The 27,290-nt window shown below is 36.2% G+C and overlaps 1 protein-coding gene and 2 long non-coding RNA genes across 3 annotated transcripts; 1 reads left to right on the forward strand and 2 right to left on the reverse strand.

Moving 5' to 3' along the window:
- On the reverse strand, nt 1-27,239 carry LOC125061668. Its single transcript, XM_047667193.1, has 16 exons — nt 27,125-27,239; nt 24,760-24,937; nt 18,706-18,837; nt 17,776-17,902; nt 16,509-16,572; nt 15,801-15,907; nt 15,150-15,263; nt 13,833-13,962; nt 12,673-12,819; nt 12,147-12,237; nt 10,698-10,853; nt 4,737-4,800; nt 3,897-4,001; nt 2,624-2,696; nt 849-1,049; nt 1-178 (listed from the first exon to the last, which is right to left on the reverse strand). Exons 1-16 carry the CDS (start codon nt 27,182-27,184, stop codon nt 11-13), a joined length of 1,917 nt encoding a protein of 638 aa, XP_047523149.1. The 5' UTR covers nt 27,185-27,239; the 3' UTR covers nt 1-10.
- On the forward strand, nt 20,115-22,017 carry LOC125061880. The gene is made up of 3 exons (XR_007119097.1): nt 20,115-20,510; nt 20,673-20,842; nt 21,892-22,017. It is a non-coding gene; the product is annotated as an uncharacterized LOC125061880 (long non-coding RNA).
- LOC125061881 lies at nt 23,180-23,688 on the reverse strand. Its single transcript, XR_007119098.1, has 2 exons — nt 23,311-23,688; nt 23,180-23,218 (listed from the first exon to the last, which is right to left on the reverse strand). It is a non-coding gene; the product is annotated as an uncharacterized LOC125061881 (long non-coding RNA).
- Nucleotides 27,240-27,290: the final 51 nt, after the last annotated feature.

Raw genomic sequence — 27,290 nt, forward strand, 5'->3', positions numbered from 1 at the left:
TTCATATATTTTATTTGGTTGACAAAACATTTTGTGATTTATAAAATTTGTACGCGTTTACGCCGGCTCTTATTGGCAGACACAGAATGACTCCAATAAGTGGTGCCAGAGCAAGATACATGAAGACCTGTGGCATCTCAGCTGAAGTTAATGCCGTGGCTTTCATCACCAATACCACCTGCAAATATATTATTCTATAAATAAAACTACACAAATCTGAGGCCAAGAGTTTTTCTATACGGGTAAAAAATATGTTTTTTAATTTATAAATATTTAAGTCAGGGAGACGCTTGTGGTTCGGTACCTTATAATATATACATATGTATTTGCAATTGTTGAAGTGAAACTTCTTTAGAATCGCTGTGATTTCAAACCGGATGCAACGGAAAAAGCGACAGTAAAAAGAGACAGACACATACATTAATAGGATTTGGCGTGGGAGAGAGAGATAGGAGGCATTATACAATGTATAAACTTACTAGTTTTTACCAAATAAAGATTGCAATATTAAAGTTATAAATTAAAATTTAACATTAAAAAATGGTTTTTTTTTTAAGAAAAGATCCTACATGATACACGAGTAAATTAGACTTTTTCTCTATCTAATAGAGAAAAAGTCTAATTTACATATTTAATTATAAAAACTTTGTTTTTGAAGGTTTCACTTCTACCACGTGTGAATTGGACACATGATTGTTTTTTTTTTTTCAGCATTATGCTGAGGAGCAAAATGTTCCACAGCGCTGGTCATTCTGCCAGAGACCACAGCAGCTAGTTTGCGCCTAAGTCGCAAAAAAAGAAAGAAAAGGAATGTAATAAATACTTAAACACTAAAGACAGATACTTACAAATGTGATGAATGGTATAATTTGCCATTGGGCATCGATTCTATTGGAACACGCGTTCTCTTCAGTTGCAATATTCATATCCGAAACAAAATCATGGCTCCGATACACATAAATCATTGCAACTAACTCGACTAAACAAATTAGTGGCATCGTTAATCCAGTCATAATTGAATCTACGCTTTCCAGCAACGCTATCCCACCCTAGAAATAATAAATTAATTTATAGCCAGAAAATATAAACAATCCAGATAGATTTCGAGATAGAGAGATATTGTTTTATTAAAGAAGTAATTAATTCCTTACATCAAAATTATCTGGTGCAAAAGATTTTGAGAAAAATGTTTTCATATGAGTTAAGAAATTGAGAGCTTTCTCAAATATAACTAAATCAAGCAGGAATAACATCCTTAATTCTTATCTAGTTATCTTGTATGGAACAATTTAATAAACTTAATTACATTGGAAGAGCACACACATTTCAGCGTTTCATTGTTTTGAACTGGAACTAAAATGATCATATTTTGTTTGTTACATATCAATTCAATTCATTTATTTTCCATGAAAAACAAATCCCAAGTAACGCAATGTATTGAATCAAAGTGACGTATCACTATTAGAATTATGAATTAACGACTTTTATAGTCATACTTCTAATCTCACATAATAGTATTTTTATTGAAATGAAACTTCTAATGCGACTCCAACAAGGTTGCGTTAAACGTTTATGCTTCGCTCCTGGGAAGGAATAGAAAGAGACAGAGCGACAGTGAATGCGTGGCACTCGAACGCATGCACGTATTATACCTGTTACAGCCTTACGATTCTGTAAATCACTTTTTGAACTCACACAGCTGTTTTCACAGCGGTGGACACGCTCAAATCAGTCGTGATTTGAGCGTGTCCGCCGCTGTGAAAAGCGCTGTGTGAGTTCGAAAAGTGAGTTACAAAATCGCAAGGCAGGCCTGAGGCCAGCGCGAGCGTTAGCAACGAGTAGCGTCCAATATTCCAACGCAAGAGAGAGAAAGAAAGACACACACAGGTAGAAAGTAGGAGAGAGAAAGAGTAGTGAGTTGGTAGATCCCAAGCACATGCGCATGGTATTCTTGCTATGCAGCGAAGTTATCAGTGTGGGCGTCGTGTAATAAGCTGAAATACGTACTTGTTGTTCTATTTTAATTTATAATATTCAATCAAGTGTGAATCAATCAAGATTAAGTGTGAATTGTAAGCAATGTTAATAAAGGTTGTCTTAAAGAAACAATATGATATCAGTAAAAATCAATTTCCACCCCTTCCTATTTGCATTTCAACATTACGAAGTCTGACTTCTTCCGCGTGGAGGGACTCCACGAACTATTTTTTTTGACGTGACAACGTCTTATAATTCGATGGAGCCGGCTGCACGCACGAAAAAACATGACGCATGTCGCGTTACCTCGCTCTGAGGCGTTGCATTTAAGACTTGAAGTGCAAGCGAGAGCGCGGACCGAGCGACAGAGAGGCACAACCGGCCTCCGCGTTCGGCAGCGTTCGTTCGTTAAAAAATTGACAAAGGTAATTTATGCGTACAAATAAATGTAACTTGGTCAATTCAATTGTGATTTCCATTTACCTCCTTCTCTATATCCATAAAAAAATATCTATCAAACAAATAAAATAAAAAATTTCTTTTGAAAAATGCAACCATTCCATCAGTATTTTCTTATAACGTTGTCACGTTCAACTATCGTCAGTTAACTCTCTATCTATCTCTTGAAATGTGTGTGTCAACTCACCGTGGTAGCATACAACAAGCTAAGACTCATACAACACAAAATAAGCGCAGCTACAACCACTTGCTCAGCAAATCTGTAAATTACATTAAATGAAAAGTTCGATGTTTAGCATAAAACATAATAGTTTAAAAATGTGTATATGAAGTAAAACATTCTTCATAACACATTAATTTTATCTAATATATAAAATTCTCGTGTCACAGTTTTTGTTGCCATACTCCTCCGAAACGGCTTGAGCGATTTTGATGAAATTTTTTGTGCTTATCCGGTATCTATGAGAATCGGCCAACATCTATTTTTCATCCCCCTAAATGTTAGGGGTAGTCCACCCCTAATTTTTTTTTTAATTTTTAGATAAATTACTTATTTTTTATTTTTTTATGATACAGCATTAAAAAATACATACAACCCCTAATTTTCACCCTTCTACGATCAACCCCTATTTTTTATTATAAATGATATAAATGGCAAAATGACGTTTGCGGGATCAGCTAGTTAGTTTATAATAATATCGAATCGCTTTTCGGCCTAAATAAGTGAGATGTTTCATGATGACGTCACAGAATGCAAAATATAATCAATTTAAATATTAAAAAGGTATTGTCAACAGCCAGTAGCGGAGTGGTTTGGATTTAGACGAACGCTTGGTAGACAAAATTTAAAATTGAATTAAATATATACGCGAGTGCTAAAGTTAGTCTAAATTTCTAAAATTAGAAGTAAAGAGAATATTACTTTTATTCTAAAATGAACTATTTACATCACATACAAAACAATACATACATATAGAAAAAAGAGTGTGTGTACTTATGTACACGCGTTAGAAGTTATACTTCTTTGGCGTATGGAAAAAAAATAACTAAAATGCAGTAGTGATTAACGATAAATATTAAAATTAATCAATAAAATTATTATTAGTAAATACTATCACCGTCGCATATGAAATTGATTTAATAAAAACACCAAAATAATATTTATTTATTCACACTGTTTAATTGTACTGTTACGAAACACGTGTTCTAAATATAAAAATACATAGTTATTATCGATTTTCATGCCACCTAGAACTAACTTCATACTGTTAATTTTGTGTCACGGTGCGCGCGCATCGTAAAATTTCACACATCAATTTTTCATAACGCGCCTAAAGAAGTATAACTTCAAAAACAAAACACAACATTAAATAGTAATAAATTAAAAATATTTGCAAAAAGGCTAACTATTTCTTACAGTATGAAGTATTGTCATTCGTAGTTTTAGGAAGAGTACTTACACCAATTTCACTTTATATTCAAAGATTGTATGCAGAGCTGTTTTAAGTGATAAGTAGGCAACCGTCATATATGATATTGCAAGACCACTAAACACCACCGTTGACCTAAAAAAATCTAGTTATAATATAATCTTCAAATAGTTATACAATTAATATGTGAAGTTGTGTGGTGTGTGTGCCTGCCATGTATTTAAAAATATTGTGCGCCATGGCCATAGGCGGATCTACTTAAGGGCTTTTTGGGCTGCAGCCCAGGGCTCCGTGGATACAAAATTAAATAAACAATTTAAAGAAAAACAAAATAGGATGACAAACTCCGCGACAACCGCCAGAACCAGAACCGCCGTGTCTCAATACAATGAGCACACTTTGTCTGAACTACATTGTCGCCATATTTTTATTGGTTCCTGATAATTATAGCCCTGTAAACTATATGTTTAGCTTAGGTTTCCTAGAAAAGCGGTGCCGTTATCTAACGGCCGTAATGTAACGTTGGGTGACGTCACACATACGTTGTCTATAAATAATCGGAGTAGGTTTTTTAGAGAGCGTGGAGTGTAACCGTAACGTCAAATAGCAGTGCTGTCATTTGCATGACGGCCGTCATAGCGGTGATAAACATTAGTTCAACGTTTTTCGCGTGTAGTGGTGCCCATATTTAATTAATACATTGAGTAGAAACGTGACTTGGACGAGCAAAAATGATTGTTTTTTGCATTATGTTAAAAAGTAAAGACTGCTTAACAACCGTAAAATGACGGCCGTTAGTTAACGGCACCGCTTTTCTAGGAAACCTAAGCTTTACAGTAAGCTATGCAAAATATTAAGAGATTAACTTACATAAAATGCGAATAGTTATTAATTGATACGCATTTAGAATACATTGGTATTATCCATAAAGTGCCTGTAAAGAAAGTTCTAATTAAAACCACAAGTATACTTATAAATAAATACCAAAACGCTACACTAAATCTCGGATGTAACAACGAAATATTAGTCGCTTATTTAAAATTTATGGGAAGGGCATAGGCTACTAAATTGTTCCCTTATGTATAAACTTGATCAATGTTCCTGCAGTGGTATAAAAAAAGTGAGTGCGTACAAAGTACACATGTCAGAAGTGAAACTTCTTTGTAAATGAATTATTGAATAATTAAGCTGCCCAAATCCCAAAATTTAATTTTGCCAGTCTTTCTATATTAATGAATGATACTAAGCCTAATAAAAAACCAGAACTAAAATTAGTTGTTGTAATGTATATAAAAATACCACCATAAATATAATAACAATTACCAAATAATTGTATAACAAATTAATTATAATCATTGCTAACTTATGTCCACATTTTCTAAAATAGCCAACTGGGTCTTAGCAAAAAAAGGTCAAGGGTCTGTGCCCTTATAAAATACAAAACCAACAAAAACAATGGTAAATCAGTTACTTAATAAAATAATAATAATATTGACATGTATTTTTAGGTATGTTGCTTGAGGTTGACTGGTTCAGAATTACTTGGTCGATGTTAAAATAAAACTCCCTAATTACTTGTAGAGAAGAGGTGAAGATGGAATAGTGAATGAATTTATTTACAAAACTGTGTACAATTATACTTAAAAATTATCCTACACTTACAACTAATATTGACATGTGGTGCCAAGATGCGGAGCGTTGATTGGTTGCGCAGGTACCAGAGTAGGCGATAAAAATGCGGCGCGGCAAAAAGTTGGCCTTTTTCTGCACGCAGCCGCCGAAGCGTACGAACGTGTTCATCTCAGAACACTTCGGTATCGTAGCCTTACGATAACGCTAAAACTGTCCTTTTCAGGACAAATTATCGTATCACGACTAAACGTCTAACAACTGTCCTTTTCAGGACATATTATTCTTGTTTCACGACGAAAACGTTTGACAACTGCCCTTGTCAGGGCAATTTACCGTGTCTTACGACACGATGAAACTGTTCTTTTCAGAACACACGACCGTAACTATTCTGATATGTTCTTGTCTGAACACATCACTGTTTCAATACGACACGTTAATCAATCACCTACAGGATTCCCCCTCTAGCGAAGCGTACCGGCAGGCGTATAACGCGGCCTCGGCGAGTTGTCCTTGTAGGTATTGTGTTGTTCCCAATGTCTTGTTGTTTCAGGTCGTTGTCATTTTGATGTTTCAGGTTGTTATCGTTTTGATGTTTCAGGTTGTTTTCGTTTTGACGTTTCAGGCTATTTGAGGGTTTATGTAGTTCGTTCGCACTTGATGTGATTTGCTTGTTGCAGGTACTCGGTATTGTGTCAGTGGGCACATCTGGCTCGGCGATTGTGTAGGCGGGTTTGAGTCTGTCAATAGAGATCTTTGTTTCACGGTTAGGTAACTGCAGCGTGAATATCTTGCTGTCTCGTTTTAGCACGCGATAGGGTCCGTCGTAGGGTGCTTGTAATGGCTTCTTTACGGCGTCTATGCGTACGAAAACGTATTCACATGTTTGCAGGTCGCGGTGTACGAATATAGGTTTTGTGTTGCTGTGTGGTTGGTTAGGCATTGGTTGCAAGTTACGTATTGCGTCGCGCAGCTGATCGATGTACGCAGAGTCCATAATGACGTTATCGCGGGTTGTTGATAAGAAATCACCGGGTAAGCGTATGTTGCATCCGTAGGTAAGTTGGGCGGCGCTTACGCCGGTGTCACTTCGCATAGCGACGCGTAATCCGAGTAGGACGGTTGGTAACTCGTTGATCCAGCTTCTTGCGGTGTGTAGTCTTGCCTTTAATGCGGCTTTAAGGACACGGTGCCATCGTTCGATGATACCGTTACATTGTGCGTGGTATGATGTTGTACGCGTTTTTTCAATTCCGAGTAAGCGAGAAAGAGATGCAAATACTCTGCTTTCGAATTGGCGTCCTTGGTCCGTTGTTATTGTAGCAGGGCAACCGAAACGGGAAATCCAACCTTCGTATAATGCTTTGGCTACGTCTTCGGCTGTTATTTCGCATAATGGGTATGCTTCGGGCCATCTCGTCGCTCTGTCGATCATTGTCACTAGGTATCGATGACCGGTGGCCGCGGTAGGTAGCGGACCAACGATATCGATGTGAACGTGTTCGAATCGTTCGGTTGGTGAAAATATTGATAATGGACTTGTTGTATGGCGTTGTATTTTAGCGCGCTGACACTGTAGGCATACTTTTGCCCACTTGCCGACATCTGCGTTCATTGAGGGCCAAAAGTAGCGTTGCGTAATTAATTTCCTCGTGGTCTTTATTCCAGGGTGGCTTACGTTATGTACTGCGTCGAATGCGGTACGTCGGTATTCTTTAGGTAGGTACGGACGTATGTATGAGGTTGAAGTTTCGCAGAGTAATTTGATGTTTGACGCGGGCAGGTTTACTTCCTTGAAAGACAAGTTGCTCTGTAAACCGAGTGCTTTAATGTTATCGCTGTCGCGCTCTTGAGCTTTTGCGAGTAAATTGTAGTCGATCGGCGATGGACATGTAATTGCGTCGATGCGTGATAATGCGTCTGCGGCTGCATTTTGAGACCCACTGATGTGTCGTATATCAGTGGTAAATTCGCTGATATAAAGTAGTTGTCGGGTGCGTCTCGGTGATTCGCTGTTTGTATTTGATTTTGTATAAGCGAAAGTTAGCGGCTTGTGGTCCGTGTATATTATTATTTCACGTCCCTCGAACATTTTTCGGAAGTGTTTGACAGCCATATCGATGGCGAGTAGCTCTCGATCATATGTACTGTAGCGAGTCTGTGCGTCGCTGAATTTCTTCGAAAAATAGCCGAGTGGTTGCCATGTGTTGTTGACAAATTGATTGAGTGCGGCACCAGCTGTTTTGTCGCTCGCGTCGCTGAATATCGCAAGCGTCGCATGGTGAGACGGATGAGCGAGTAAAGCGGCGTTTTTTATGCTCTCTTTACATGCCTCGTAAGCTTGCGTCGATTCAGCGGTCCAGTCGATCTTAGTTTTATCACGCTTCTTGATGTTGTGCAGATAGTTATTTAGCGGCGCTTGTATGGTGGCGGCGTCTTTGATATTTTCGCGGTAAAAATTTATCATACCGAGAAAACGTCGCAGTTCCTCTACGGTTTGTGGCTTTGGAAAAGCTGTGATAGCCTGTACCTTCTCTTGGGGTGGCTGTATTCCTTCCGCCGTGACTTGATGACCGAGGAATTTGACAGTTGGCTGGCCGAAAACACATTTTGATGGGTTGATGGTAATGCCGTATTCTTCTAGTCGCTGTAATACGGTGCGTAGGTGTTTTCGGTGCTCTTCCTCGTCGATTGACGCTATCAGTAGATCATCAACGAAAGGGAATACGTAGTCGAGTTCGCGCAGTACTTCGTGAATAAAACGTTGAAAAGTCTGGCCGGCGTTCTTTAGACCAGGACACATGCGCGGGAACTCGAAAAGGCCGAATGGTGTTATGATGGCAGTTTTCTCCACATCTTGCTCGCTGACTGGCAGTTGTTGGTAGGCGCGGTTGAGGTCAAGTGTGGAGAAAATTTTCTTCCCTGCGAGTTGGTAAGTGAAATCACGTATGCGTGGTATGGGATACCGATCGGGCTTGGTTATGGCGTTGAGCCTTCGGTAATCGCCACACACGCGTAACTCTCCACTCTTCTTAGGCACGACGTGAAGAGGTGATGCCCAAGGGCTTTTGCTTGGTCTGCATAACCCTTGGTTAATCATGTTCTGAAATTCTTTCCTGACCATTTCGTAGCGATGCGGCGCAATGGGGCGTGGCCTGCAGTGAAGAGGCGGTCCATTTGTTTCAATGAAGTGTTCGACGGAATGTTTAGGACTTAGCTTCATTGAAGTGAGTCTAGTTGTGCCTGGGAAATCTGCTAGAATGCTGTGGTAATTTTGCTCAATGTCTATACTGCGAACTGTAGGTATGCCCGCAGTACTGAGTTGAGCGTTAGTTACCAGCTGTGTTTTCCCGTCGATCAATCGTCGATTTTTTACGTCGACAATGAGGTGGTGGTATTGTAAGAAATCTGCTCCCAGGATTGGCTTGGACACATCTGCTACGACGAATTTCCATGTGTATGGTCTTCGGAGGTTAAGATCGAGTGTGAGTGACTTCTCTCCGTATGTAGGAATTACAGTGTTGTTGGCGGCGTAGAGTTGAAACGGCAGTGGTTTTTCGCGTGAGCCTTTTTTCTTTGGTAGCACGGAGATATTGGCTCCTGTGTCGACCAAAAAGGTAAGTTTCGTTACCCTGTCGGTAACGAAAAGGCGGTGTGATGATTCGGTAACGCCAGTTCCCGCCGCGGCCAGCGTTACTTTTAGTTTTCCGACTGGTTAATAGGCTTGACACTGCATGGTGGTGCGCATTTCTTCGCGTCCATACCGTAGCGATGATGGTAATAGCAGTACGGCATTGGAGATTTTTTTCGGCTTCGGTCTTCCATCTGCGACTCTCGTTGGTTTTCGTTGTGATGTGGAGATGCGTTCCGCGAGCGTGATAGGTAACGGTGGCGAGAGCAACTGTTGCGGTAATTGTCGCGAGGTTGTGCTCGTAGCTCAGCAACTTCTGAAGACAATCTTCTTATTTCACCGATGAGTGTGTCGATGGTTGATTGTTGCGGATGAAGTGGTGGCACGCGGAGCGACAGTGAAATACCGGAGTCTTCTTGGCTCGACGGTGTTGATGAAGTTTGACGCTCTGCACCGGAATTTTCTGTTGTCGACATCTTCAATGTTCTTGGTGTTCTTCTCGGGGTTGTTCTTCTCGGGGTTGTTCTTCACGGGGTTGTTCTTCTCGGGGTTGTTCTTCTCGGGGTCACCACTTTAGGTATGTTGCTTGAGGTTGACTGGTTCAGAATTACTTGGTCGATGTTAAAATAAAACTCCCTAATTACTTGTAGAGAAGAGGTGAAGATGGAATAGTGAATGAATTTATTTACAAAACTGTGTACAATTATACTTAAAAATTATCCTACACTTACAACTAATATTGACATGTGGTGCCAAGATGCGGAGCGTTGATTGGTTGCGCAGGTACCAGAGTAGGCGATAAAAATGCGGCGCGGCAAAAAGTTGGCCTTTTTCTGCACGCAGCCGCCGAAGCGTACGAACGTGTTCATCTCAGAACACTTCGGTATCGTAGCCTTACGATAACGCTAAAACTGTCCTTTTCAGGACAAATTATCGTATCACGACTAAACGTCTAACAACTGTCCTTTTCAGGACATATTATTCTTGTTTCACGACGAAAACGTTTGACAACTGCCCTTGTCAGGGCAATTTACCGTGTCTTACGACACGATGAAACTGTTCTTTTCAGAACACACGACCGTAACTATTCTGATATGTTCTTGTCTGAACACATCACTGTTTCAATACGACACGTTAATCAATCACCTACATATTAAAAACACCATCGTGATGTTCCGTAGGTTTGGAACTCAGATTTATGTGTCTGTTTTATGATCATTTGTCAATCTAATAAGCAAGTGATCATACTGTGCCTGACACACGCCGTCGACTTTTTGGGTCTAAGCATAGGCGGTTTCCTCAAGATGTTTTCTTTCACCGTTCGATCAAATGTTAAATGCGCACATAGAAAGAAAGTCGCACGCTGAAGCCACTAGGCCAACACAATCAGTGTTATACTTATATATTTTAAGATAAATAAATACTAAAAAGGCCTATTTATCGCTAATCTAGCGCTTTGAGAATCCGCATTAGATTACAAGTATTGCGTCTAGCGAACGTACTCAGAAATTACAACAATACCTAACGTTTACGCAGATAAGTTAAGCCTTAATTAAGAATACGTTCCTTACTCTCGTACATATTGTAGACAGCTTTAGTATTAGGCTGTATATAGTCCACGAGTGCACATAGGGCGGCCCCACCCGTATTTAATCCTGTTAGCAGAAGTAAAAGGCCGCTATGCCACACATTCTCACCGTTTAAATGTGGATCAATATGGCCGTTTGCTGAAAATACATTTGTTATACAGTGTAAACTCTTTTTAACGAATTTAAAGGGAGCGAGCATTTTTTTTTCGTTATAGAGAGGTGTCTTTATAAGGAGGGTAGAGAAAAAAAAACAAATTTAACCAATTACAATAATTTGTAAATATATAATAGGTAGGTGATGATCGTGCGTTTAGTAACTGAGACCAACATTTCCTACAGGCCATAGTATCTAAGAATAATGGCACACGTGTTAATGCAATTAACAATAACAAAGGCGAGAAGGCTGTTTATGACCTCAGGTGTCTTTCTCAGAAATTTCGGCACCTCAATAAGTTAGTTTTTTAAGCTGATTATAAAAACATTTCTTCGTAATAGAGAATGGTTGTTGCGTTATAAAGACAGTATTAGTGTATGGGTTTTGTGTTAAGCGAAACAAATTTACGAAATTTTTACGTTATAGAAAGTTCTTCGTTATAATTAATGGCGTTATAAAGAGTTTTCTCTTTATTTTACTTATTTATATTATGTGGGTAAGCAGAGACCACGGATCTCCACTTGCGTCCTGACATACCTCTCTCGCTTCATCCACTTTCACCCACTCGACTTTCATGGTCGGCCCCATCCCTAGTACCTCCTGGATTTGGTCCAGGTATGTACATACCTACCCAACCCGATTTCTAAATATTTATTGAATAAAAAGCCGAGCTTCGTAGCAGTCTAGAACGAGCTTTGTAAGCTTAGGGGAAGACTCAGAGACGGAACTTAGTCTCTCACACAGCATGGGCGGATCGTAAATTTGTGGGGCAGAGAGGCTATTACGGGGGACATCCCCGTAATAGCACACGTGAAAAAATACACCGTTCAAAAACAATCGACGGGGAATTCCCCGTTCCGTTCGAGACGTGCATCGCACATGGGTTGATTGATCTCAGGGATCCCAACATTATGATTGAATTTTCTTAAACTTAAGATATTTTTTTTTTAATTTAAAATATCACCTATTGTTTTCAATGGTGACTGGGGCCCTTTGTTTCCACGGGGCCCTGGGCTGCAGCCAAAAAAGCTCTTAAGTAGATCCGCCCCTGCATACGAGGGTCACGCTAAGTCTAGACTTTCGTATCTCTCTGTCACGACTCAAAATCTTACCCTAAAATAGGTTGACTCAAGGAAAGCGTAACACTGTCGAGTGAAGCAGTAGTACAGAATACATATTTTAGTCTGAACTGAAAAGAATAATTGTTTCCCCCTCTGAGTCGAAACCAGCTCGGAACTAATATTAGTAAGTAATTTTACACAATAAAAGATATTAACCGTAATGATTAAGTCCTTTTCCGTGAATTAATTCGGTTCCAGAACTTGCAGAGTGAATGTAAAGTGCAATTTCCAGTGCATCTGCAATACCCTGCGAACATTTAATCATCCTAAGGTTGTAGCAATGTGTGTGTTGCTCATATGTTGAAAGATTCTGAGTAATTCCGAGTCGAGAATTATTGAATTATTACTTAATTAATTAGACCCCAGTCTATGTATCTAGTGCTTGCCAACGGCGCGGGACGAAAAGGTGTCAACGGCCCGTTTCCTTTTGCGCCAGAAAACTCTAGCAAAGGTTACGTTTGTACAATTCAAGAATTCAAACATCTGTCTTTATCTATATCTCACCAATGCATCAAACCCTCACATCGAGACTTCTGGTACATACATACATATTGGATATACAAGAGTCTGATGGGATATCTAACCTTTCATCAACCCAGAAACCTGTAACACTCTGGAATCACATCCAGCGGGAGGCACAAGTCAAGTGGAGTCAAGTTTAAAAACAAACATTAATACTAACAGCCATTATTTCTTTCACGCCAATTCTGTAGACTTTGCGCAATGATTTCGGCATTGAAACTAAATGAATGAAAGCGGTGATGACCAACAATATACTCCATATCCAAGGGATAGCTAGGAGCCATGTGTACACGTTGTTCCAGATTAACTGAAAAGATTTCTAATTCAGACATAGCCTTAAGTGTAGGCCTAATATAACGCTTGACTGTTGAGATTTATCAGTCGCAATAGGTAGAAAAAAATGATGAAATATTGAATTCAATTAAAAAATCATTTAATCATATTGGTAACACTTTGTACACTTATGACATGTCTGTAAAGAAATACATATAAACGCTTCCAATTTTACATTTAGTGCCAGTTCTCAAATCAAGGGCGTAGAACGGAAGAGAAGAACTGGCAATAAACTCTCCGCCACTCTTTTTAATCGCCATGTTTTTTTTTACACAACGTTTGTAAGGAGCTGCAACCATTAAACCATGTTCCACATGACATCTTAAGTAATTAATAATAATAACATAAATTAAAAACAAAGAGTTGTCCTCTATCAGCAGGAGGCATGGTGAAATAGGAGCACAATAAACAATTCTGCCTCAGATGATATAAATATTTATTGCGCGTAGAAAAATGTCTGTTTCTTGTAAAGACTGAGCTCGTCTGACATCAATTGGTAAGGAATTCCACAGCAGGATTTTGCACAGTGAAGTACTTACTTAATATAAATAGACGAAATAAGTCGTAGCAAATAGGAATTATCACACATGCGTGATTCGTTTCTCTTTCCGCAGACATTAGCGACTCATTGGTCTAGTAGTTAGTACCCCTGACTGCGAATCCATGGGTCCCGGGTTCGATCCCCGGCTGAGACGAACATCGATGTGATGAGCATTTGGTGTTGTGCTTAGGTCTTGGGTGTTTAAATATGTATTTATATGTCTATCTATAATATGTATGTATATCCGTTGCCTAGTACCCATAATACAAGCTTCACCAGCTTAGCATGGGACTAGGTCAATTGGTTTTTTTTTTTTTTTTTTTTATAGAACGGGGGGCAAACGGGCAGGAGGCTCACCTGATGTTAAGTGATACCTATTATTGATTGGTGTGAATTGTCTTTAAAGTAAAGTAAAAGTATTAGCATCAAGAAGTAACAATACTAACTCGTCCATGGGTAACACGTTCCGCAATCAACAACGCCCACATTATTGTCCAGATAAATATTAAACTTAAGACTAGAGGCATATTAAACTGTCCAAAATTATAATCTGTTCGGTAAGACACGACTTCCACACTGAAAATGTTACAAAAATTACAAAAAGTCATTAAATTAGCGGAGGAGTTTATTCATATCGGTAACCAAGTACACTTATGAACAACAGTAAAGATGTTAAATTGATTCTAAATTTACATTTACTACCAGTTCGCAAGTCAAGGGCGTAGAGCGGGCAAGAAGAACTGGCAAGAAACTTACCGCCACAACATTAATCGCCATGTTATCATTTATGGTTACTTTATTATATTTTTATCAACACAAAACAATAGATAAGCGGTCTCCTTGTTAGCATAACTTTTAGAACTAGCTTTGGTAAATAAACTTTTTCTTTTTTTTAATACCTAAAACTAAAGCTACAAGACTCTTTAAAAGGTGAAGGATCACTCTAGGCATTCTTGCAACCCAGCCACACGATCAAGCATGGATTTGCTACGCAATAATCCTCGGAAAAGAAATTGGCCAGTGTAGATGGTTTTTCCTAATAAAAGTGCATACACAATCCACTACCACGCAAAATTGGGCAAAGTTTGTGCCGATATATATATATATAACGTCGTTTTGCCATGTATATCATTTATATTAAAAAATAGGGATTGATCGCAAAGGGGTGAAAATTAGGGGTTGTATGTCTTTTTTAATGCTGTACCTATCATAAAAAAATATCTAAAAATAAAAATAAAATATTTAGGGGTGGACTACCCTTAACATTTAGGGGAAAGAAAAATAGATGTTGTCCGATTCTCAGACATACCCAATATGCTCACAAAATTGCATGAGAAGCGGTCAAGCCGTTTCGGAGGAGTTTAACAACAAACACCGCGACACGAGAATTTTATATTTTAGATATAGGTGCCTTGATTCTGATACACAATCTTCTTACATCATTCCCTATTACAATTTTTATTACAATTCGCGCTTCGACTACAACATAATGTATTAATTTTTGAAAATTAATAGATGGTTTAAATTGAATAAGGTTACCATTATATTTAAGAAATATGTAATTTTACAGAATTGTTTCTGACGCATATATTATAAGCAATGGTGAACCGTGTGACATATAAAAATATAGTGGCTCTATTTTATAATGCATTCAGAGAAGAACGTGTACGAAATATACTCTTTCGGATGAAAATTAACATATATACGTAAATGATGGAATATACCTACAAACTGCGTATTATTTTACAAAACCCAACACTTACTAGAAAAAGTTATAAGCCGGAGTGCTGTATAAAGTTGGATATCCAGAACCGTATTTCTCATTACACATTTGTATTTTATACGTGTCTTTTCTGTAGTGCTTTGGGAATCCAAATCTGAAATTAAATTTATTTGTTAACATTGCGTGTTGCTCTGACGTTAATGTTTGCCCCACCACCATGCCCACTGTCGATAGAGGATAAATTCATTCATTCTGTCATGTGGAGGTGTAAAGGTCCTTGCAAGGATCATGTAGCATAATCTTGGCGATTAAAAAGAGTTACGGTAAAAGTGGCTTTATTAGCAAAGTTTTTTTTATGTAACAGGGGGCAAAAAGGGCAGGAGGCTCATCTGATGTTAAGTGATACCATGGACACTCTCAATGCCAGAGGGCTCGTGACTGCGTTGCCGGCTTTTTAAGTATTGGTATTTTACTGTCTATAAAATTAAATCAACTCAATCTCTAGCATAGCACAGAATGAGCACTCGAAACGTTTTGTTAATTATGTCAGTACCTAACTCGCAGATTTTAAATCCATTATTACGACGGGAATCGAACCTTCGTGTATGCTATTTGCGTTTTCCATTAGGGCACAGCTGTGGATTTTTAAGCAAGACCAGATAAATCTTAAACCATTTTAATTGAAACGTACCTTAAAACTGAAAAATTTCTCCACCCAAACTCACTTGTGTGCATGTCATCAATATATTTTTCATTATAATCCTCATCAAATTCGCCAATAGAAAGGGAGAATCTAGACTGAAATTTATACTTTATTTTACAACGTTATATTTGACTTTAGGAACAAATTTCCAAATAAAAAAAATGGCGAAAATATCAATTTTATTTTTCTATTCTAGAAATTATGAATCTATTTTTTAACTTAATTTTATTGTCATGTCGGATATTTATAAACCGATGTAAGTTCCGCAATTTCTTCATATCATACCCGGGTTCATTTGGGATTGACTCTCAAAGCCAGGTCTTACAAGCAAGGGCAATGCACTGTTTTCATTATAGATACGCTCGGCGTAAAATATTAGTATCATATAATATATGTACCTACTAGCTGTCCCCGCGAACTTCATTTCTCCTTAATACCTAGCCTACCTTTTTAGTACATACCAACATGACATTTTTCGTAACGTCATATTTTCTTTAATATTTTAAGCATGTTGACTTACAAATAAATAAATAGAATGAAGTTAGCCACGAAAAGTGGGAGGCGTGGAGCCCTTCAGGTCGAAGGAAGAGCAGACTTTCCTCCACAATATATTTCATATTTGTTAAAGAGTAGTAAACGAAACTGTGATTTAAAAGTGACATCTTTGATTTCTATAAAACAGTTTTTCATACAAACCTCTTTTGAACTCACGCTGTAGACATCTTTAAGAATAGGATCGTATGGTTTCAAATCAAAGTCCCTGAAATAAGAGTATTAACAATAAAGTTTTAATATATGCATTCAGCAAGATAAGGTAGCTTTGATAATTCAATGGGCTGTTATTTTCGGCTGGCTAAGTTTGATGTTACCTTTGGATCTATCGTTTCCAGCATTGGTAAGCCATGCCATGACACATATGACTGACAAAGCATTCTACCTAAGTCTATAAATCAACAAACAAATGCCGCTATAATGTTTTATATTTCTGTATGTTTCGTGATATATTTTTAATAGACAAGTAAGCGATCAGCCTAAATCCTGGTCTAAGATATGACGGTTTTCTCACGATGTTTTCCTTCACCGTACGAGCGAGTTTTACCAACACTGCTCCGATATGAAAAAAAGTGTAAAAACGGCCTTTTTTCATTGTTTAATTTACAGTTGAATATATATTGTACGTGTATATCGGACATAAATACTCTATCGGCAATGGTTTGATAAGGTTAGTTTCATTAGGTTTTGTCATTCATTGTTCCTATTTCCTTAGTTATAAATTATTTGTAAAAATAAACACCAAAGAGATACACAATTTAGAAGGTGGATAGACCAGATTAAGGAAACAGCGGTAGTACAAGGCAGAAAGGCACAGTGCAAATAGAAAGCGGGATTTGGTGCCGCCAAAGGGCACACAGATATCTAGGAATTAATGAGATTATATAAAAGTATCTGAAATAAAAGACTAATAAAAATAAAAAAATATATAAATTAAAAGGCCAGCAAAGCACTCGCGAGTCCTCTAGCATTGAGAGTGTCCATCGATGTGCCTCCTGCCCATTTGCCTCCTGCCCATTTGCCTCCTGCCTTGCGATTCTGTAACTCACTTTTCGAACTCTCACAGCGGCTTTCACAGCGGCGGTAGCGCTCAAATCAGTCGTGAAGCAGTCATTTTACGATTTGGCATTCTGATAAACAATAAACTACAAGCTCCCTCTTCATCAGAATGCCAAATCTTAAAATAAAAATAAAATTTGAGCGTGACCGCCGCTGTGAAAACCGCTGCTCACAGCGGTCGAACTCTCAAGTTCGAAAGGTGAGTTACAGAATCGCAAGGCTGTAGCATAAAAAAAATATAGCACTTTCTAGTTTTTGACGTATTTTTTCATACGTCATATACTTTTTTATCACTTGTTCCTATGCACTAGACTGCGTTCCTAAACATACTGTATAACATAATTAAACATACCTGCAATGTGTAAACGGTAACTTGGAATCGGAAATCGAATACACGACATATATAGTTGATATCGCAGCAATTGCACAACAATTTATTGCACGTACTAGAGTATTTAGACAAATCGCTATTCCGAGTCCTGGAAATTATTTAAATATAACAATCAAATATAGAGTATTTACTATTTTCATAACCTACATAGTAATAATACAAATAATTCAAAATTAATGCAAAGAAAATTAAAAGAAATTTAAAAAGTTTGGTCCCTGTGAGCAATTTTTTAAGATCACATAAAAACGCACACACGACAACTCATTATACATTCCCACACACACCTCTACAAATAAATTATAAGTACATTTATGTATTTATGGTATTGGCTGCAGTTTAATGTTAAAATAAATAAATATAAAATAAAAATTACCGTATAAACTCTTTATAACGTCTTCGGTTATAACGAAAAACGCCCTATAATGTAAACATTGTGACATTTGTTTGGTTTAACACAAAATCCATACATTATGTCACTCTTTATAACGGAATAGCTATTCTTTATAACGAAGAAATATTTTAATATTTAGACATCAACAACATACTTAAGTGTTATTGTTAGCCGTCTCGCCTTTGTTATTGTTAATTGCATAAATACGTGTGCCATTATTCTTAGATTACATTGCCTGTAGGAAATTTTGTCAGTTACTAAACGCACCACCGTCACCTATTGTGTATCAGTCGTAAACAAACTTTGAAACTGTCAAGATGGCAAGTAAAAGAAAAGCGTTATGTTAGAATAATTTACCTATTGATAGTAATGACATTAGAAATTATTGTAATTGGTTAAATTTGGTTTTTACTCTTCACTCCCTATAACGATAACTTTCTATAACCAAAGAAAATGCTCGAAATTCGTTATAAAGAGTTTACACTGTATCTCCAAATTACCATCAAGTATTGGCAATATCCGAAACGCGCGTCCCGGCCCACTAATACTCCACTGTCCGAGATAAACTTCAAAATGTCGTAAAGGATTCGCCAAGCCCGCAGTCGCAGCCACGAGGAACATTATGAACAGAACTGCGTTTAAAACATGTAAATTAGGTTGTATGAAATAAACTGTCAAACAAAGCGGGGGAAACAAACATCATAATAATGTATATAATTATAATAATGTATATAATTATAATAATACCGCAGAGCTGGCACTTTCCTTGCTCAAAGAATAAAGGCGGAAAGATACTACTAAAACGCGACGCGACGTGTCGTGTCGACACCCGATGTTCATCGTGCACATTACCAACACGCGACACCACGACACGCTTGCAAATTCAGAAGTCATTTAGCTGATTAATTCCCGCGCAAAGCCTTGTGCCAGCAAGTTTTTACCAATTTGAGGTTCAGATTCGAGGAATGTTTGCAGCGCAATGGTGCACACCTGGATGATGTTATTTTTAAGAAATAAATTTCCCAGATGTCTATTTTAATTGAAATAAAAAATTTTGTGTATTGTATTTAGTTATTTTTTAATTTTTTTTAAATTCGCAAATCTTTCTGGCCAACCCTGTATTTTTCTAATAAACTGAATTGATTAGCAGGTTATTTGTATTAACTAACAACATCCTAACTCCCTGTTTCTGTCCTTGTATTGAGGTAATCTCATGTCATATAAAACAGAATATTGTTTCACCAACTCAATTAATTGTTCGTCGTTCATTTCGCCAAATAAATCCAAAAATATCTAAGTATATAAATTGACATTCGTGTCAAAAACTCGAAAGCATTGACGCATGACGTCATCATCACAACATCCACAACACGCCGATCCAAATCGATTGGATGTTACAGCGTGTGATCACATGGCGTGTTGTCTATGTGCATCTGACCATATTAAATATATGGGATTGATAAGTACTGACATGCGTCGGATGGCGTGGTGTGGCGTCGCGTTTTGGTAGTATGTTTCCGCCTTAAGTCTCGCAATACAGCGAGGAAATGTTGCCAGCGTTAAAGGTACACTGCCACAGGGACCAAACTTTTTAAATTTGTTTTGATTTTCATTTTATTTATTTTTATTATTACTTTATAGGTTAAGAAAATTGTAAATACTTGATACTTGATTTTATTTTATTATTTTTTACATTGATAGTAACTGTATTTCTATGAAATTAAATACTATGTAAAAGTTAAAAAATATAATAATGGATGTTATCGATAATGTAATATTAATAGAATTTACAATTATATTGATATTTGATTGATAATTAGATAATTAAACAAATTTTAATTGGTCCCTGTGGCAGTGTACCTTTAATAGCAGCTTTTCCTCGCTGTATTGTAATATTCGTATTGCACGAGATCTGCCCTGCGATTCTGTAACTCACTGTTATTCCGTGAGTCCACTACGCAGTAACAGCGCTCCCTTCGTCACTGACGTAATTTTTGGAATCTCATGGTATTCTGTTAAGAAATTTTACATTACGTCTTGATAAGTGGAGGGAGGTAACCTAGTGAGTTGTTGTCTATTAATATCGTGACAATTGACTCATTTTATTTTATAAAAAGAGTTAATTGTCAAAATTTTCATCATACATAAACAAAATATTTTTAATAAAACAAAATGGTTGACGACGAATGAAGAATATTAACAAAAAGATAAACTGAAAATATCTCAAAAATGATTTATCTGATGGAAAATAATAGAATAGCGAGGAAAATTATTAAAACCCATCTGGCAATGGGGCCGCTTAAAGGTAAGTAGTGAGTTTATTTATTAGTAAATCGTAAGTTACGTATTTTGTTTATGACTTCCAATTAAGAGTTTATACTTCGTATTTACTATTTACCCGACAACTGACCAGCCGTGGTGTACCTATATGAGCGAAAGCAACTTAAAAACATTAATTATTTTTCAGCACGAAACAAGGTATACCTAACATGTGGATATATTGTAAAAAATTTAAGAATATTATCTTAACAAAAAGATTATTATGTCTCGCTAAAAGTGATTCTCTCAGCAAATGGTCTAAGGATTCAAATTAAACAGGATGGATAGGTATCTTCAATTTTCAAAATATTACTAAAGGTGAATACCAATGTTTTCATATAATATTTTGTTGAATAATAAAGAAGAAAAATTAGTGTTTATATATTTATTCATTTGTGTAAGTGCAAGTGTTGGTACTTTTTAGATGCCACGAAACTACTATTGCAACCTTTTTAAGTGATTCAGAGGTCAAACACACAACAACAATATTACCTATGTTTTTACTAACACTCTTAAAAACTGAATTCTATTAAAACTATTTTAGAAATATAATAACTATCATAGTAAATAAATAGGAATAAGCAGTGTCTAGAAAAATAGTTAACAAAGTTTGTTTGTTAGGTTAAATCGAAGCGACATTGTAAAGAATAATTAAATTGTTAGTTAAAAATGTCAAATATAAAAAATATTTTTAGGTTTTCTAACTTCAAATTCCATTCATGAAATATAAGAAGTATTAATTTTAATTGATCAAGTTGAATTTAATTTAATTGTTCAGATTTCAGAACACAAGTATAAATAATCATGTTAGGTATGTTGGATCAAATATATAAGCTTTCAATTGCTCAAATTCATACCATTTCAAGTGATCAACGTTAATTTTAAATGTTGGAAATGACATTGCCATAACTTATTTAATAAACATAGAAGCCATCAAAAGATAGTTAATCTATTTTAGTTGTTATTATATTGTAGTCAGCACTACACTTTAGCACTAAACATACCCTTTATGGGTCTTGGATTTGTTTCATTAATAAATAATTGTATTTAAAGTACATACTTAGATTTGCTCAAGATTTTTTTTAATTCATAGTACTGAATCAATAACTGTGTGCAAAATTACTAAGCTTTGTTACCATAAAACTTTAAATAATATTTGGCTTAGTTATAATATTATCAAACATGTTTTTAAGATACTTTACTTAGAAATACAAAGATATCCCATAAAGTTTTTGTTTTATGCAAGTTTTTTTATTATTTTCCTTAACTTTACAATAATTAAATTGTTATGCAATATTATTGTGTCAGTACAGTGACCTACCACATCTTCCTATTTACAATTTTAACACATAACTATTGTATTACAGCCATCAGCGGTAGTTGTCAAGAATGAGGAAGAAAATGACCAATTATTGAAATGTTAAGAAGAGATATTAAACTGAGACCACAAATCTATTTTGAATGCAGTTTGGACAACTATGATTTTTATATGAAAAATTGTATTTCTGTGTTTAAGATAATTGTGTACTTCATAATATTTTTTTTTTGTATCTAATTATATTGTTATATTAATAAAATGATTAATTAAATCTACCACTTATTTAATGACTGCCTATAGAAAACGTAGTAACCGAGTTAAATACATAGCTAAGCCGAAATGAAAAATATATAAGCCATGTTACTTTATAGGTGAATAAAAGAACAATATAATAACTTACACATTTAATTTAATGATTATAGTAAACTTTTAACACACTACAAAATAACTTTCAGTAAAACAAACTTAAGTATAATAAAAACTAATTAAAACCCAGCCTCACATAGAGCTAATCAATAACATCTACTTTATTTTGTAGACAAATATATTTATTTTAATATATTTTCTAATTAGTTTGTAAAAAGTAATAGTTATGAACGATAAATTTAAAAAAGCTTAATAAGTACTTAAACCATCATGTATGTAATGATGGTATTTCATACTTGTGTAAAGCAGAATAATGTTTTTATCCAAAACCTTAATGTTATATCAATATATTTTATAAAAATATAGGAACTGAAATTGTACTGTGTTATCATTTATTATAAATTGAAGGATAAGTAGTCGAAATTCAATAATTTGAAAATGTCTGCACTATTGTGTCTTTTTATATCCAGGGGCCTTGTCGTATGATTAAATGTAATATTCTTCTTCTTCAAAGGCAGAATGTATTTTTCTATCAGAAATTTTGAACATTTGGGGATCTCTGAAATTATTAGATTTATAATTTTAGTACAGTAGAAAAATACAAATATAGGTATAACAAAATTTACCTATCTTAACTTATTTATCGTTTTCTGTTCGACTTATCTCTGCTGGAGACAAGACATGATCAAGACTGCATCGAAAAATTGGTTCTAGGATCAAAATGATATTTTTAATGCTAAAATAATCAAAATGTTTACCTTAGATCATCTATTTACTAGACTCTTCGTTCATCTCAGCAGCATATGTTCTAGGTTTCGTCAATACCATATAATTTCTTGAGTATTGGAAAAAAGCGATAGTAACCAACGCCGAGAAACCAATTGGTCGTTTCGTGCCTACATTTTCTTCGCCATCTATAGATATTATATTAAGTATTTTTTAATGGTTTACATCATTTATTTCTTGAAATAGAAATAGAGGTTTAAACTTTAAAAGTGGAAACGGGCCTTCTGTAACAATAACAAAGTTCAATTAATGTTTATATATATAATTTTTTTCGTAAAATAATGCTGTATTGATAAATATTATTTTATAAACTTACCCCAAGATACATATAGATTGTCCTATGTTAGAATATTTTCACATAAAACAAGTTTTAACTTCGCTAAAAATGGCTAACTCACTGGTAAACAACGATTTCAGCGAGGGAAGAGCAACTTTTAATTTGACGTACAAAATGTACATTTAAGTGAGATGAGATGTCAAATGGTATGTATCAGAATACCAAATACCAACAATTTTGGAGCGTAAGTGTAGCAGTGCCAAATTTTAGTTCCAAATGTGAACAATCTCATTTGAGCGGCGCTTTTGTCGCGGTTATTGTTTATCAGAATACCAAATTGTAACATGACACCGAAACGAACGATTTGACAGCAAAAATCAGCGCTGAGGGTGTGTGAAGCGAGTTACAGAATCGCAGGGCAGGGGTCACCGGTACTATCTACCAGGCGCCAACTTAAATCTTAAATTAGCCCTTGTATACCCCACGGCCTAAGAGTCTCTACTCCAAAGGTAACACCATAATAGTTGGAGGTAAGACCTCTTTTATTTGACTCTAATTATAAAAGTTTACTTTTCAAAGAAGATGTAGGCGACTGATTTGTTTTAACTCCTATTAATAAAACCTGCGGGAAATTATCTTGGCATCTACATTCATTCTACGAGTATGTAACTATAAAAATGGTAACTAAATAAATATAAAATTAAATTAAAAACAAACTAAAAATTAAAAAACTAATCTCACGGATTCATGAATTGCAATACAAAAGTAACGATTGAGCAGGATAGGATATGGTTAAGAAATGTTTATGCAGAAGAGTTTTAGAAGATTTTAGGGAAGTAGTCAATCGTATGGAGTCGGGCAGCCTATTCTACAACTTAATGGCGGAGATCCTAAGGGCCTTTTCACACGTACCACAACCACACCTCAACCACACCACGTGGCCGTGCGTATATTTTGTATTGACAATGAATAGGATTATTCGCACGAACCACATTTTGCAGTCGTTATCGACCGTGTGTGTGATACCGACCACATCGCAACCACAACGTGACCACCAGCGGCACTGCGAACTAGATGCCGACCACATCGCAAACAAAACGTTGCGTAGACGCAACGACAGTGCGCACCCGCCGCTTTTGCCCTCCCCCGGTTCATTCATTCTGCGTTCGACTAAGGTGACAAAGTTTCTTCTTCGAATTCCATGAGTTTGGTCAGTCAACTCCGGCTTTCATAGCGGAAACACGTTCCGCAACTGTGTTTGCACACGACGTAACCGCATCGCAACTACTGGCGACAATGCAACCACATCGACATTTTGTCGGTACCACAACGCAACTACAAAAAGCTGCAGCGATACTATTCATACGTATTGCTTCACAGCATTTTGTCGTTGCGACGTGGTGTGGTTGTGGTACGTGTGAAACAGCCCTAAACGAATTTCCTAAGAAGGATGTGAGATAGATTTGTATTATTAAAAATATTACATACAAAACCCTCCAGTAAGTGCTGATGCAGCGACCCTACAATGCATAGTGAGGAAGGCTCCTAATACTAGCGACGCGCATCGCAACCGATGTCTTCCAGCTGTTCCGTGAGAGCCCGTTCCCGCTGCGTTGTCCATTCCCGGAATATGACTGGTTGAAACCACTACAGACCACTGACTTTGCTGAAATAAATCATCAGCATTACAGCCCGTCGGATGGGGGCCGTTCAATTACGTAAGCACTATATTATTATTATTGAAGTGAAACTTCTTTATCGACGTATGGGAGAAATTTTGTAGCAGGTTACGCGCCATGTTGCTTTATGAAGTCAAACTTCTTTATCGGCGTTGGAAAAAAAATTACACACATTTGTCACATTTTTCGGTTACGCGCCATCTTTTTATTGTCCCTACCACGGTTGATCCGAAGAGATTCGAAGCCATTAGTAACAAAAATATATAATAACGATAACAATTATAGTAATACTAATAATTCTATTACAATTAATGAAATTCTGTAATAATCTTAGTACTACATAGTAGTACAGTAATAAGTTAAAATGAAATAATTGTATTTATATTCATATCTATGACAATAAAAGCCTTTTGTTAAACTTTATCTAATTTAACTTTATTTAACCAATTTCTGTAAAGTTGCATATAGTAGATTATTTTTCGAAAAATTAGGTCATAAAGAAGTTTCACTTACGTGTGTGCACCTAGTGCACGCACATATTATTATTATGTATGTAAACACACTAGCAGCTTAATAAGCTGATGCGCGTGTAATTTGAGATTTGGAGAATCTATCCAATCTATAAAGGAGTTCAAAGATGGTGCACTGATTACACTTTCCGGAAGCCTATTCCAGTCGGCCACTACTCGGTTTGGGAGAAAGTTCTTTAGGGAATATTTGTTATGTTGAGTGGTCTTATGTTTATATATATGTTAAGTTTTTATATTACATGGGGGGTTTGATTTTCTTATTTGGTGATTACGTCAACAGTTATTATTTAATTTTTTACACAATACCCACACATTGTCTATGCTTGAAAACGAAATGCATTTTCGAGGAATTCTACAAAAAATTAATACGTTTATCTAATAAATATATAAAATTCTCGTGTCGCGGTATTTGCGGTTAAACTCCTCGGAAACGGCTCGACCGATTCTCATGAAATTTTGTGTGCATATTGGGTATGTTTGAGGATCGGACAACATCTATTTTTCATTCCCCTAAATATTAAGGGTAGTCCACCCCTAATTTTTTTTTAAATTTTAGATAAATTTGTATTGTTTTATTTTTTTATGATACAACATTAAAAAATACATATAACCCCTAATTTTTATCCCTCTACGATCAACCCCTATTTTTATTATAATTGATATACATGGCAAATCGACGTTTGCCGGATCAGCTAGTATACTGTATGAAAGCTTTGCTGACAATAGGGGGGGGGGGGGGGGGGGGTAAATTTTAGTAAACCTGCTTTCGTAATACTTGAAGGGCCCCATGCTGGCTAGTCCTATCGGTTATCAGAGCAATGTTGGTAGTTATTATTGTTTTTCTTTCTTTTGTTTAACTAAGGACAATGTTCCTGGTGCTTACAGGTCTAACGCAAGTGAGCACAGAAGTCTGTCTGTATGTTGCTTGGTATTCGTATCGTATAGTATATAGTTGCTTACTTATAAATATATACACTGTTTTTGGCATGAAGCTATTGCGATCATACCTTATGGCTGGACCGAAAAAAGAGGAATAATATAGCGCAGTCATGGGCGGGTGGTGTCCTCTATTACACCTGTTTCTTACGTAAGCCTCCTAAGGTTCAGAACTTTGTCTCCCGTATCAGTCATATAAATTTCTGACGTACGGGAATGAAACATAGTTTTTTTTTATGAATGAAAGGACAGGAATCATTGATACACAATATCTACGTATGCATTGATAGGTGTCATAAAATCTCTCTTTATAGACTCGAACTAGAGATGAGAGATTTGGATTTGAGGATTGCCCGTTGAATAACTTATTATTAAAATGGATCTGTGTTATCTAATTGGAATAAATTATTATGGGTAACGGTGTTGAATACCACCGCACTTTTTTGACGATACTAATTATTTAGGAGTCTCGGGGGACCTTCATTGGAACACCTACAAGTGAGTTTTGCTGCGGAAAACTTAAAAAAAAAACTTTTTTTTTTTCATCTAAAACCCAACCCTTATTATGTTTGGTAACTGTTTACAGGATCGCTACATGATCTTGGTAAATACACACGGGCGTAGGCCAAGTGAACAGTTGATGGGCTATCTATGTGATTATTATTAACTATTAGGCTAAACAGTGTTACAATACTGAGAAATAAATACCGTGTCTCTATTATCATACATAAGTATGGTATCACGTGAATTTGCGTTTCTGCTTGCCATGATTTGTACTTTATAAATTTAGATAGAAGATAATTTTGGTACGAAAATATTTTGATCGAAATCAGAACTGTCACTACTTTGTCAACAAGATTGTAGAATCGACAAG

Source organism: Pieris napi, chromosome 24, assembly GCF_905475465.1.
Source record: "Pieris napi chromosome 24, ilPieNapi1.2, whole genome shotgun sequence".
Lineage (NCBI taxonomy): Eukaryota > Metazoa > Arthropoda > Insecta > Lepidoptera > Pieridae > Pieris > Pieris napi.

Coding starts and splice junctions, on each gene's coding strand:
- LOC125061668 (XM_047667193.1), bottom strand. CDS start 27,184: ATGGCAAGCAGAAACGCAAATTCACGTGATACCATACTTATGTATGAT. Junction 18,838..24,759: donor AGCACTTACTGGAGGGTTTT/GTATGTAATATT, acceptor TTTTAAACGCAG/TTCTGTTCATAATGTTCCTC. Junction 4,801..10,697: donor TGTCTACAATATGTACGAGA/GTAAGGAACGTA, acceptor CTTTCTTTACAG/GCACTTTATGGATAATACCA.